This window comes from Danio aesculapii, chromosome 2, assembly GCF_903798145.1.
Source record: "Danio aesculapii chromosome 2, fDanAes4.1, whole genome shotgun sequence".
NCBI classification, from domain to species: domain Eukaryota; kingdom Metazoa; phylum Chordata; class Actinopteri; order Cypriniformes; family Danionidae; genus Danio; species Danio aesculapii.
The window spans coordinates 50,210,742-50,225,811 of record NC_079436.1 but is presented as its reverse complement, the minus strand read 5'-3'; the positions used below and the strand labels follow the sequence as shown (position 1 = coordinate 50,225,811).

Below are 15,070 nucleotides of genomic sequence, written 5' to 3'. Positions count from 1 at the left end.
AAATTCTTTATTTTAAATGTATTTATTTATGTATTTATTCATTTATTTATTTATTTATTATATTAATTTGTTTTTATTTACTTTTTACTGTAGAACAAATACCAAAAACAAAAGCAGTTTAAAGATTCTGAGTGTTATTTTATTTTACCTTACTTTACTTTTTACTTCTATATTTTATATTAAAAACAATATACATTTTTATTTTTATATCATATTTTTGTTTCAACAAATATTTTATTCATAATTATTATTAATTATTTTATTTATCAAACAGCTATTTTTCTGGAAGTTTTATTGTTTTTATTTACATTTTAAAGAACTTTTTAATATTTTTTTTCTTTAATTTTTACAAATATTTGTACTAATATTTTTCAATATTATACTTTTTGTATAAAAGTGGTTCTAAAAAGTATTTTGTGTAGTTTATTTTTGTTTATATGAAATCAAAGGCAAAAACACATTTTAATGATTCAGATAAAAATTATTTATTTCATGTTTATTTGTCTTTTCTTCTTCTTATTATTATTATTAATATTATTTATTTACTTACTTTCTTACTTTAGAACAAAGACCAACGAAGCAATTTAAAGATTTTGAGTGCTACTTTACTTTTTACTACAATATTTTATATTGAAAACAGTATGTTTTATTTTATTTATATATTTATAACATGTTTTATTGTTTGAGCAAATATTTAATTAAATATTTAATAAATATTTTATTAATCAAACATCAGTTTTACATTAGAATTGATTGTTTTCATTTAAATAAATTTTTACATATTTTAATTGTTGTATTCAAAATATTTGTATTGCTATTTTTCAATATTTTATATATATATATATATATAAAATACACATATATATATAATACACATATATATATATAATACACGTATATGTAAATACACATAAAATATAATTTATTATTATTTTTCTTTTATATGAGATCAAAGGCAAAAAAATATTATCTTTATTTATTTACTTTAGAACAAAGACCAGAAAAGCAGTTTAAAGATACTGAGTGACTTGTATATTACTTTTATAACTTTTTAATATTTCTTTTTTATTATTTAAGAATATTTTTTTATATTTTCTTTTAAGAATTATTTTTTCAATATTTTATTTGAGTTGTAAAACTATTTTTTACAGTTTACTTATATAAAATCAAAGCCAAAAAACATTTAAAAGATTCAGATAAAAAAATAACATTATTTATTATTGTAATATTTATTTATTTCTATTTAATATTTCTATTATATTCTATTTGTATATATTTTATTAATATTTTATATCATATATTTATTGTTTGAACAAATATTTTATTTATAATAATTATTATTATTTTATTTTATCAAACCACAATTTTTATTGTTTTTATTTAAATTAAAGAAATTTATTTTTTATTTAACTATTTATATTGTTATTTTTCAATGTTTTATTTTTTGTTTTAAAATATTTTGTGGTTTTTTTTATATTTACTTTATTTTTCTTTATTTTTTTTACTGTAGAACAAAGATTTAAAAAGCAGTTTAAAGATTCCGAGTGCTATTTTACTTTAATTTGTTACTTTTTACTGCTATATTCTATATTGAAAACAATATATGTTATTTTATTTAAATTTTAATATTAAACAGCAATTTTTCAGCAAATTTTGTTTTTATTTAAACTGTTATCGTTTTTAGTATATATTAGATTTTTTTAATTTAAAAAATATTTCTATTATTTTTCAATATATTTTTTGTTTTAAAATGTTTTGTTTATTTATTTTAATTTATATGAGATTAAAGGCAAAAAAAACAGTTTAAACATTCAGATAAAAATTCTTTATTTTATTTTATATTTATTTTATTTTTATTATTTTTATATCTTTATTTATTTACTTTTTAATTTAGAACAGAGACCCAAAAAGCAGTTTAAAGATTCCTGTTTTATTATACCTGATCTAACCTTACTTTACTTTACTTTGTTACTTTACTTTTTACTACTATATTTCATATTGAAAATAATATAATATATTTTATTTATATTTTTAAATCATATTTTTATTGTTGGAACAAATATTTAGTTCACATTTAATCATGATTATAATTATTTTATTTATGAAACAGCAATTTTTTAGCAATTTTTTATTTTTTTATTTAAATGTAATTATTAATTAATTGTTTTAGAACTTTTAAATATTTTTAAGGTTTTATTATTTAAAATATTTGTATTGTTGTTTTTTAATATTATATTTTTTGTGTTATTTGAAATTTTTTTTGTATAGTTTATTTTAATTTATGAGATCAGAGGCAAAAAAATCTTTTTTGAAGATTCAGATAAAGATTCTTTATTATATTTTGTGTTTACTTATTTATTTTTATTAGTTTACTTTTTATTTTAGAACACAGACCAGTAAAGCAGTTTAAAGTATCTTGTTTTACCTGACCTGACCTGACCTTACTATACTTTGTTACTTTACTTATTACTACTATATTTTATATTGAACACTATATATTTTATTTTATTGTTTTTTTTATCATATTTTTATTTTTTTAACAAATATTTAATTTATAATTATTTATAATTAAATGTAATTATTTCATTTATCAAACAGACCTTTTTTCAGCTTTTTTTTAGATTTTTATTTAAATTTAAGTTACGCTATTAATTAAAAAATAAAAAGATAAGGATTTTTTATATTTATTTAATTTATTCTTATTTTTAATATGTTTATTTTTCTTCTTTTATTATATAACTAATAGAACAGTACAAGGATACAGGGGGAATGGGAAATGACCTAGGCTGAACTCAAAGCACAAATCCCCATAAGCACATCAACTTTTCATAGTTCAGCTCTTAGTGATTCTCAGCTCTCTGTGCCACGGGCTGACATATCATTAATAGTAACTAAAGCAATTGCGATAGAATAATTGCATGAACTATGAACCCCTTCACCCTATCTGCTAGCGACCTCACAATCTAAAATGCTTTTGAAAAGTGTTTTACCAGCACTTGAGTTGAATGAAAAAAACTCTCCAATAATCCAATGTATAATATTTCTAATGTGGAATCATAAGAACGAATTAGACTTTGGTCATTGTGTTGTGTGTGTGTGTGTGTGTGTGTGTGTGAGGCTCAGGAAAAGGTGTGAAGGTCAAGAGTAAAGGTCAAACACAAAACACACTGATGTTGGAGCTAAAGTGCTTCTGGAATAAACTTTCTGCTTTTGTGTTGTTTTCTGGCAGACGGACGTGATGCATCAGAAGGTCTTTGATTACATCCATGTGGACGAGCGACAGGAGTTTCGGAAACAGATCCACTGGGCGATGAACCCCGGCCAGCAAGAGACTGGTGTGTGTAGAACTACTGTTTACCATATTTATTCTTTTCATGTACAATCACAACCTTTAAAGTACAAATAAAACCAGACCTTACCATATTGGTTTTGTTAGCTCCCATTGCTAGTCTTGCGATTCATCTGTGCAGAAAAAAAGTTTGCTCATGTAATCTAAAATTGAAATCTGAAAATGCACTTCCTGTGTGTTTTCAGTTCATTCCTCAGATTAAGTCTGTCTGAGATATTGGGCGTGGCTAACATACCTAACCACGCCCCTCCAGCTGTCTGTTTTGACAACAAACAGAAATGGTGAGCAGGAGGAGTCTGTTAGGTTGTAATAACTCTCCCCAAACCCCTTTCCCTATCTTTCTGAATGAAACGCCTACTTTACTTCATCCAGTCAGCTTGCAGTAGAAAAAACAAGCCACGCCCACTGTTTTCTCCATTTCATATTCCATTTCACTAAGAACTGCTTTAAAGTCTGCATGAACTGGAAGCTGAGACCCTGTTTTTTTTCGTATTGTGATTCAGTTCCTAGAGAAAAAGAATATCATGAGAAAACAGTGGGCGTGGCTTGTTTTTGTATATTTGTGCCAATAATTATTACTTAAAGGGATAGTTCATCAACATTTAATCACAAATGAATCACCCTCAAGGGGTTCCAAACATTTGAACACAAAAGACTATTTTTGTACCAAAGAGAAAAATAAAAATGTGTCCATAGGAAAAATAAATACTATGGAAGTCAATGTTTACCGGTTTCCAGCATTCTTCAAAATATCTTCTTTTGTGTTTAGCAGAAGAAAGAAACAAGTTGAAACAAGTGAAGGATGGATAAATAATGACAAGGTTTGAATTTTTAGGTGAACTAACCCTTTATTAAGAAATTAAGAACTCACTTCTAGATCAGGCGACGCAGTGGCGCAGTAGGTAGTGCTGTTGCCTCACAGCAAGAAGGTCGCTGGTTCAAGCCTCGGCTGGGTCAGTTGGCATTTCTGTGTGGAGTTTGCATGTTCTCCCTGCGTTCGAGTGGGTTTCCTCCAGGTGCTCCGGTTTCCCCCACAGTCCAAAGACAGGTGATACAGGTGATACAGGTCAATTGGGTAAGCTAAATTGTCCATAGTGTATGTATGTGTGTGAATGAGTGTGTATGGGTTCCCAGGCATGGGTTGCGGCTGGAAGGGCATCCGCTGCGTAAAACATATGCTGGATAAGTTGGCGGTTCATTCCGCTGTGGTGACCCAGAGTTATTAAAGGGGCTAAGCGGAAAAGAAAATGAATGAATGAACGAATGAACTTCTAGATCAACATTATACATATTAGTTTGATAGAAACCATTTTTGAATTTTTACCATTTTTTTAATTTCAAAAATCTTGTTTAATACAACTTGTGTTAGTTTGCTGATCTTTATTGAATGTGTTATACTTGCTTTTTGGCCATTAAAATAGCCTAAAAAAATTACATATGTTCTATGCTATACAATACAAATGTAAGAAAATATTAAGAATAATTCTGAAAATAAGCTTGTTTTGTACAATTTTGCCATAAAAAAAGATTAAGAATTTTACTTCAATGCTAAAGGTGCAGTAGGTGATTGTCTCCAGAAACATTTTTTGTTGTGCTTTTTGAAAGTCTCTTCACAATCCAGTAGTAATGATTAAATTAAATGATCTAAATGTGTTTATATGTATTTTTATATTCTGGATAAGGCATAGGACTAAAAAATGTTCGTCCAATTAAATATTGTCTGGCCGACAATTCCCATAATTCTGATAAGTAGCCCAAACTGTCTGTCAACAAATGTAGATTTGGGCTTCTGCGCATCTCTGTTCACGCATACCCGCCATTACCGCTTACACGCCTGTCACAGTCGCGGTAAAATCAAATGTTGAATTGAAACTTTTTAAAATCCTGAATCAATATTGGAGTTACTTTTGCACGTTGAAGGAAGGAAGACACCATGGCTGAAGTATTTCTTTAAGACAGGTAATGTTATCTTTTAAAAGTATTTTAGTCACGCAAAGCTGATGTGGGTTGTGTTGTGAATGGGTTATATCCACAGAAGTGTTGTTCAGCCACTGAAATACTCCTGAAAGATTGATTTTTCATATTTTCAATTTCATAAGTTCTTTTACACTATCGATAATGTAGATTTTTATTTAGCTTAACAACAAAACATCAGTAAATAGCGCTATTCTGCCTAGCCTACTTTACTGAGCTGAAATTGCTTTTATATTAACATTGGTTAATTTTTGATCAACCTGTGACGCGCTCCCTATATTGTTTACCAGCTACTCTGAATATTCGCTCTAAAAAAGCATGCAAGTATGGCTTAGTAATGAGTGTAATTCCTGCACGCCGTCGGCCAAACACTAACTAAATTTCTAACTGGCGAATGACATGAACTAGTGAGTTTTCTGCTCTCATGCCGTAGTGCGCTCTTTCGCGATTCCAGTAGTCATGGCTTTGAGAAACAGTCCCTCCCCTGCTGTCCAAAGATATTATGCTAACCGGTTAGCATTTTGGCAGATCACCTACTGCACCTTTAATGTCAAAAGTGTGATGTGATATAACTCGTGTTTGTTTGCTTGACTGTTTTTTATTCTATTTTGATTATTCTAAATAGTTTTTGCCATCAAGATGACGATGGCATAGCATTAAATAAAAGATTCATTACAATATTTCAGAAAATTACACAAATACACCGTTATGAAATAAGAATATAATTAGCATAATATATAGCATATAATAACATTTTCTCTCAATATACTTGTATACTTGTATGTTAGTAATAATGTACATCTAAGATATGTTCTGAATATATTCTGCAAAAAACTAGACAATGGTCTACTGTGATTGGCTAGTGAGATTTTGATGGACAGCTCTCGTCTAGAAGTAGAGCTTCAGTATGTGTGTTTACATGCAAGGTTATTGAAGGATTGATGATAAACTGATAGCCCAGGGATGGGCAAACTTGATGCTGGAGGGCCGGTGTTTTGCATAATTTTGCTCCAATCCTAATCAAACACACCTGCCTGTAACTGTTTCCAGTGATCTTAAAGACACCGGCCCTCCAGGATCAAGTTTGCCCATTACTGTGATAAACACAGGTAGATTTTTTTTGTCCATTATCCCAATTTTGTCTGCCATATAAACCCTTTAACCAGCATGTTGTTAGCTCATTGAAGTGTGCATGTGTGAAATATGAAAAAGAAACATCCTTTAAGCACATCCAGTGACAGCAACTATGTCCTAATGCAGGGGTCACCAAACTTGTTCCTGGAGGGCCGGTGTCCTGAAGATTTTAGCTCCAACCCTAATCAAACACACCTGAACAAGCTAATCAAGGTCTTACTAGGTATATTTGAAACACCCAGGCAGCTGTGTTGAGTCAAGTTGGAGCTAAACCCTGCAGGGACACCGGCCCTCCTGGACCGAGATTGGTGACCCCTGTCCTAATGGGTAGAGGGAAATATACTGCATATTTAGACATATTTACAACTTTCACTTGACACTGCCATATCTTCTATTTCTCTCCTTTTGAGAGCTCATCTAAATATTCATTCCCTGAAAAAAAAACTGTATAAAATGCTAGGTTCCACAGAATTAATTCATTCATTTACACACATTCATGTCATCCCAACACAAATCGATTAAGTTAACTTAAATTTAAATGGATTGAACATAAAACAATTAAGTTGTCCCCAAAAAACCTCAGGAATGATGTTATTTCAACTCATTTTAAATAAGTAGTTTGAACAAGCAGCAAATTCAGTTTTGTTTTTCAGTGTACTGCAGTTTTGTTAATGTTTTCTTCCAGTCACATAGCTGAAAGCTATAATACAGTGCATATGACTTTCTAAAGCCAAGAATATATTCCAGAAAAGTTGTATGAACTATTTTTACGATGCTTTTACGGTGCTTTTGCATCTATTTCGAAGCTTATAAGCTGCAGCTGTCTTTCATTATACAGTAATTGCACGGAAAAGGGAGACTAGAATATTTTTCACTGCATTCATCTGTCATGTGTCTTGCGTTTGTGTGTTTTTGTAGATGAGGATGTTGTGACGGCTCATCTGTACAGCGCTGAACAGCCTGACGGTGTTTCTCCTGAACTGACTCCGTTTCTTACGAGATGTTTCATCGCTCGAATGAGATGCCTGCTGGACAGCACCTCCGGCTTTCTGGTCAGTCATGAGATATACAGTTAAAGTCAGAATTATTCGCCCTCCTCTGACTTTTTCTTTTTCAAATATTTCCCAAATGATGTTTAACAGAGCAAGGAATTTTTCACATTATTTCCTATAATATTTTTTCTTCTGGAGAAAGTCTTATTTGTTTTATTTCGGCTTGAATAAAAGCAGTTTTCATTTTTTAAAATCCATTTTAAGATCAATATTATCAGCCCCCTTAATGTATACACAATATATATATTTTCGATAGTTTACAGAACAAACCATGGTTATACAATAATTTGCCTAATTACCCTAACCTGCCTAATTAGCCTAGTTAAGTCTTTAAATGTCACTTTAAGCTGAATACCAATATCTTGAAAAATATCTAGTAAAATATTATGCTCTGTCATGGCAAAGATAAAAGAAATCAGTTATTAAAAATATTATGTTTAGCAATGTGTTGAAAAAATCTTTCTGTTAATCAGAAATTGGGGAAAATATACAGGGGGGCTAATAATTTAACTGTACATGAGGAATAATTTATGGCTGTTAAATTATTTAAAAAATGTTCTGTGACACCTTTGGGTGTGCATCAATTTCACATTGACTGCAGTCAATTATTCTGCTTATATTATTATTCACAGTACCACACTTAACGGGGGTTAGTGCTAGAAGGGTTACAGATGCGGAGGGAAGTTAACAAGAATTATTTAGATTTTTTATTCTTTTACCCATTATCCATTCGATCGTTTTCCTTTCGGTTTAGTCTCTGATTTATCAGAGGTTGCCACAGCGGAATGAGCCGCCAACTAGTCCAGCATATGTTTTATGCAGCGGATGCCCTTCCAGCTGCAACCCAGTACTGGGAATCAGCATACACTCGCATTCACACACGCTCGTACACTACGGCCAATTTAGTTCATTCAATTCGCCTATAGCGCATGTCTTTGGACTGTGGGGCAAACTAAAGCACCCGGAGAAAACCCACGCCAACACGGGAGAACATGCAACATGCACAGAAATGCCAACTGGTCCAGCTAAAACTCGAATCAGCAACCTTCTTGCTGTGAGGCGACAGTGCTAAACACTGAGCCACCGTGCTGTCTTATTCAACCCATTAATTGTATTTTATTAACGCCTACCCCAAACCCTAAGACAACTATCACAGTCATGTAGAAACAGCAATTATACAGAGTATTATTCATATTATTTATTAAATTACTCATTAAATTGTATTTTATTAACTAAACGCAAAGTTCAACTCGCAGTACTGTCAAAGAAATAATTATTGTTGTACAGTGTCACAAAAATGATGTTATATTGATATGAGGATCCACAGCTGTATCCCATCAAGACTTTACCCTTAAAGGGATGAATGAAAATTCTGTCATAATTTATTCCCTCTTCACTTGTTCCAAACCTATTTCAGTTTCTTTCTTCTGTTGATGACAAAAGAAGATATTTTGAATAATGCTGGAAACCAGTAACCACTGACTCTCATACTTATTTGTTTTTCCTACTAGTGAGTAATTTTTTAATTTTGGGTGAACTGTCCCTTTAAACTGTTCTAATGTTTTATTTTAAGACGTTTGTCAGGTTTTTGTCCTCAGACTGCTTCTGCGTGTTTGGTATTTATCTTCAGGAAATCACTGAAGGCATATATCATGTTAACATAATAATCTAATGTGGCAATAAGATCGTAACTATACTGTGCATTTACACAGTGGCCATATTCATCTATGTAAACACACCAAAACAACATTAAAATTATAGCAGACACTGTAAAAAGCTCATTCCCGGCCTCTAGACTGTTCTGACAGTGTATTCGAGTGTCATCGAGTGTCAGAATGCTGTGGGACTGCTGTACAGGAGTTATTATTATGGATTATAGATTGCGAAATTTTGCGGTTTTTATTTTTTTTTTTTAAGCATGACGGTAAAACACGAATGCGGTTATGAATATATTAAAACATTTTCTTGTTTGTTGTAAAAATTCATAATAATGACAAAAAAATACTACTTTGTGGATCTCCTTACTTCCGGGTGCAGCTATACTGCCGTTGTGGCTGGTGTATTCTGGGAAATTTTCTTACCCCTTGGTTTCGAGTGTGGTTCTGAAAAATCTGCGTTCGAAGGGGTGTCTACCCCTTCCCCTTAGCCCTATGCCTTCAAGCTAAAGAGAATTGGGACACCCCTAGCCCTTCACAGGATTGTGCAAAACAAGGGGGAAGGGTTAAGGGGTAGAATTGAGATTGGGCCTAAGTTGACAAGAAGTGAAGTGGGAGAGAGGGGGTGTAGGATTGGGAAAGTTCCATGAGCCAAGATTCGAACTTAGGAAGCCTGGAGCACTGCCGCACCATATGCCAGCACACTAAGCACTGGCCTATCGAGCCGATCTAAAGCCTTTTTTTAATACACCAATCATTTTTGGCTGTTGCTTTGAAGTGATGATAACTGAATTAATTCAGCACATTAATATAAAACTATAATATGGTAACGATCAGACAACTACTTTAGCTGCGCATTTATTTGAAATTATTCCACAGAATGTTTATCAGCCAATCAGAATCAAGCAATAAACAGACTCAAATTATAACTCAAAATATTTAACTCTTGATGTTTCATGGTATATTTTATGTTTGTAAGTTTTTAACAAGATGTCCGCTGGGTCTTTTAGGCCTTAAAAAAGTCTTAAATTCACTGAAATATTGTATTGTAGGTCTTAAATCACTTCAAACTGGTTTTAATTTTGCTGTCCAAGTAAAGCTACTCAATCCATCTAATGACCAACAATAAATCAAAACAAAACCATATTTTTTATATTTGTATATATATTTTTTTAGTGCAAAGAGAATTCACAATGGCTCATTTTTACAGCAAATTCCTCAAATTAAATTCCTTAATCGGGGGAAAAAAACAAAACAATTACACAATTCCTCATAATAATACCAGGCCATTAGAAAAAAAAAATCCCTAGTTTTTAGCCCTTTATAAGTCTTAAATTTCATTTTCAATGGTCTTAAAGGGTCTTAAACCCAGTTTAATTGTGAGCTTGTGACCTTTCTAAATGTCCATCTCTCGCTCTGCTCTGCTTTGGTTTGCTGTAGAACATGCAGTTTCAGGGCAGTCTGAAGTTTCTGCAGGGTCAGAGGAGGAGGACGCTTTCTGGAGCGCTGCTGCCGCCTCAGTTGGCTCTGTTCTGTGTGGCTGTTCCTCTAGTGCTGCCCTCCATCACAGAGCTCAGAATGAAGAGTGTGATGGTCAAGTGCAAACACAGAAGCTCTGGCTGCAGGTACAAATCTGTCTCTCTTAGTCAGATGTGTGTTTTTGAATTGAAAATTAACAAAAACATTTTTCAAAATTGTCCCATAAGACAAGAATGGGTGTTGTTCAGTAGTTTTAGAGGAAATGTTTTGATCCACTTCAGATGTTGACTACCGTAGATGTCTTTAGTTTAAATTATTATTTTTTTTTATAGTAATACAAATTGTGAAATTGAAAGGAATTGAATCCAGTGCAGTTTAATCTTCTGTGATAAATGCAATTTAAAAAATGTTTATTTTATAAAAGATAACAATAATGAAAGATTTTAGTTTTATGAAATTGTTCAGAACTAATTTTAATTTTAAACTTGTAATTATTTGTAATATTTAGTTAAAGTTCACTGTGCACAATTTAAGATAGTAAAGGTTCGGTTTTGACTTAAAGTACCAGGATAAAATATTTGTAAAAGTTTATACAGCCATTTTGGGGTCAATAATCAATCAATCAATCAATCAATCAATCAATCAGTCAATCAATCAATCAATCCGTCTGTCTGTCGATCTGTTATTCTGTCTATCTATCGATCCATCTGTCTTTGTCTATTGTTCTATCTATCCATCCATCCATCCATCTATCGTTCTATCTGTCATTCTATCTGTCGTTCTCTCTATTGTTTTATCCATCCATCCATCCATATCATTTTTTTTACACTTTATTTCAACAAAAATGACTTGGAGGAAATTTTCACTGAGGTAGGATGAACGGCTGAACATAGGATGTAGGACTGAGCTAAGATGTAGGGCTGAATATATCATTTGAGCATCAACATCGCAATGTGTGTAGCTGCAATAGTCACATTGCAGTTTATTATTGTTTATTAAAGATTAAAAGATAAAGATTATTAAATATATTTATTTTTGTTTATTATTTATTTAATGAATACCATGTTTTTTTTAACATTTGATTGTTCAATTTCTTTACATAAATACTGTTAGACTCCCATGAAAACCATAAAGCACTGTTATTTATTTATTTTTGCTTGTAAATCACTATACTTTATGCAGATGCACTGCATAGGAAAATACTTGATCTTCCCAGTCAATCTAAATGAATGAAATCTTTCTTCAAATAATCTGGTGAAAAATTTATTCATATCGCAATAAATATCGCGGTAAAACAAAATCTCACAATGTCAGATTTTTCCAATATCGTGCAGCCCTACTAGGATGCATTATATTAATTAAAAATGATAGCAAACGCATTTACAGTTACAAAATAGCTTTCAAATCATTGTAATTCATTGCTATTCTATTAATCATACAATCCTAAAACATTTAAACAGTGCAGCAATTTTAATAATAAATCTTTCCTAAGCAGCAAATGCTCATGTTAGACTGATGAAATAATAATCATAAATGAAAAATTTAGAGTGCATTGCAGGAATAAAATATAATAATCGATAAAAATAAAATATTAAATGTTTCCAACAGAAAAACAGGTATTTATTATTGTAAAAAAATCACAATGTTACCATTTCATTATTTAAATGCAACCTTGGTGAGAATAAAGACTTTAAAATATTAGACTTAATTATAAAAAAAAATCTATATTTTAAAAGCTTACCGATCCCAAAAATATAAACATAAATAAATAACAAAACATCTTCATTAATAAAATACAATATTAAACATTTCAAACTGAAAAACAGGTATTTAATATTGTAAAAAATCACAAAGTTATCTTTTTTTTCCTTTAAATGCAGCCTTGGTGAGAATGAAGACTTAAATATTAGATTTAAATATAAAAAAATATGAAGAGTTCAGCTGCAAAAACTTCTGAAAGCCATTTGAAATATCCTTCAAAAATGAGCATTTCTGTCAGGCTCCTGTCTGTAGGGTCAGTAACTTCTAGTTTATGGCAAAAAATACACTTTTAAAGGTCTTTAAAATGAAATAACTCAACATAAGCATAGGAGTCTGAGATAAATCTCATTTTCAATGGAAATTTCAGATGGCACTTAGAGGTTTTTGCACCTGACCTCTTCATATACTGTATATTTTAAAAGCTCACCGATCCCAAAAATGTAAACATTAATAAATAACAAAGCATCTTCATTAATAAAATACAATATTAAAAAAAAAATCACAATGTTACCATTTTTTTCATGTAAATGCAGCCTTGGTGAGAATATAGACTTAATTATTAGACTTAAATATTTAAAAAATTACTAAACATTACTAAATTACATTTTACTTAATAAAATTAAATATTAAATATAATATTAAACATTTCAAACAGACAAGAATGCTACAATTTTAGCCTTTGTGTGAGTAAAGACATAAATATTAGACTTTTAAAAGCTTACCGACCCCAAACCTTTAAACATTACTGCATAAAAAACAGCTTCATTAATATATCAATATACTGTGCTATTTACACAATACCCAACCATAATAGAGCGCAAAAAATGCATGCTTTACAGTATGTGAAGTATAATTTGTGAGTGTAAATGATCTTTTAACCAGTCCAACTTGTGCCATCTTCAGTGAGAAAAGGCAACGAGCTCCCCGAGGGTCATATGACAGTGAAGATGAGCTGCGTTACAACTGGATGAGCACTTTTCCTCATGACGCTTCGTGGGCATACAGCAGAAAATACAGAGGAGATTCCTGCAAAATTCAAGACGAGCCTCTCAACTCACATGTTTCCACTTCAGTGTCCTCTAAACTGCAGGCGGATGATGCATCATGGGACGCCCGCTGTCCTGTTGCCTTGCGCACAGACTCCAATGAAAACTACCAAGCGGGAAGCTTCCACAAACACAACTACTCTGTTAAATTACGAACTGGTTGCAACACACAACTGCAGAAGTATGAAGTGGATGATGAGAAAAGATATATGATGCAAAATGAAGCTTTTAACGCACTCCCCGAAGCCGCCATTAAAACCGAACAAGACTCTGACTCTGAAAACGGGTGTAATGCATACGGGATGCTCTGGCGCCCTGAATATGCGCAGGTGAAAACCGAGCCTGAGTATTATGACTACTGTAGCTTCTATCAAAAAGGTAAAACCACCGTCAATCCTTATACCAATGGACACCACAAGTATCTGTGTGCAGGAGTCAGCAGACCCCGAAAGTGTGTCCTGTATAAAGACCTGAATCACTCGGACGTGCCGATCGGGAGTCAAGATGGATATATGTTCACTAATGAGCATAAAAACAACATGCAGCGGCTGGCTTATGAGTTTAGAAGTCATAACCGGCTGCACGTGATCAAACAAGAACCCGATGATACTCCAGTTTGGTGTCCTGATGTTAGTCAAGGACACGTGCAACACAATATTCCTGCAAACTGCACTGTGAGCAACATTCTGCACAAACCAAACCCATATGTTCATATGCAATGACCATATTGAATGATTGACATGTTGATTTTTTTTTGCTTTAATAGACCCTTTTCACAAGACGGTGATGACGACGCTGGGATAGTTCACATAAATATAAAAATCCTGTCATCATTTACTCATCCTTTACTTGTTTAAACCTCTGTTGAACACAAAAAAAGATACTTTGAAAAATGCTGAACCTGTAACCATTGACTTCAATAGTATTTGTTTTTTTCTATTATGGAAGTCAATGGTTACAGGTTTTCAGCTTTCTTCAATATATATATATATATATATATATATATATATATATATATATATATATATATATATATATATATATATATATATATATATATATATATATATATATATATTGGTCTTCAACAGAAGAAATAAACTAAAAAGGTTTGCATGGTGAGTAAATAGTGTGAACATATTCATTTTAGAGTGAACTAAACACTTTTAAATATGTCATCAGGTTGCAAAAGCTTAATGATCGCAGAAGATCCTAAAAATAGTTTGTAAATTTTCAGTAAAAAGGCATAGTTTACAAAAAACATCAAATTCTGCCATCATTTACTCGCCCTTTACTTTCAAACCTTTTTGACTTTCTTCTATTAAATACAAAAGAAGATATTTTGAAGAATGCTGAAAACTTGTAACCATTGACTCATATGTTTTTCCTACTATAGAAGTCAATGGTTACAGATTTTCATCTTCTTCAATATATAAATATTTTTGTGTTCAACAGAAAACAAATAACTGAAAAGGTTTGGAGGATGTGTGAATATTAATTTTAGGGTGAACTATCCCTTTAAAGTATGTTGTCAGGTCGCAAAAGCTTAATATTGATCATGGATGATTTAACTGCTAAAAATAGCTTGATACAATTCTGTCATCATTTACTCAGAATTTA

General features: G+C 31.4%; 1 protein-coding gene across 1 annotated transcript in view; it reads left to right on the top strand.

Moving 5' to 3' along the window:
• Window positions 1-14,341, top strand: part of ahrrb (aryl-hydrocarbon receptor repressor b) — a 47,515-nt gene extending 33,174 nt beyond the window's left edge. The window contains exons 6-9 of the mRNA XM_056468190.1: window positions 3,230-3,335; window positions 7,376-7,509; window positions 10,605-10,789; window positions 13,308-14,341. Coding sequence (XP_056324165.1) covers window positions 3,230-3,335; window positions 7,376-7,509; window positions 10,605-10,789; window positions 13,308-14,172 — 1,290 coding nt within the window. The 3' untranslated portion in view covers window positions 14,173-14,341. The remainder of the gene's footprint in view (window positions 1-3,229; window positions 3,336-7,375; window positions 7,510-10,604; window positions 10,790-13,307) is intronic.
• The last annotated feature ends 729 nt before the right edge of the window (window positions 14,342-15,070 follow it).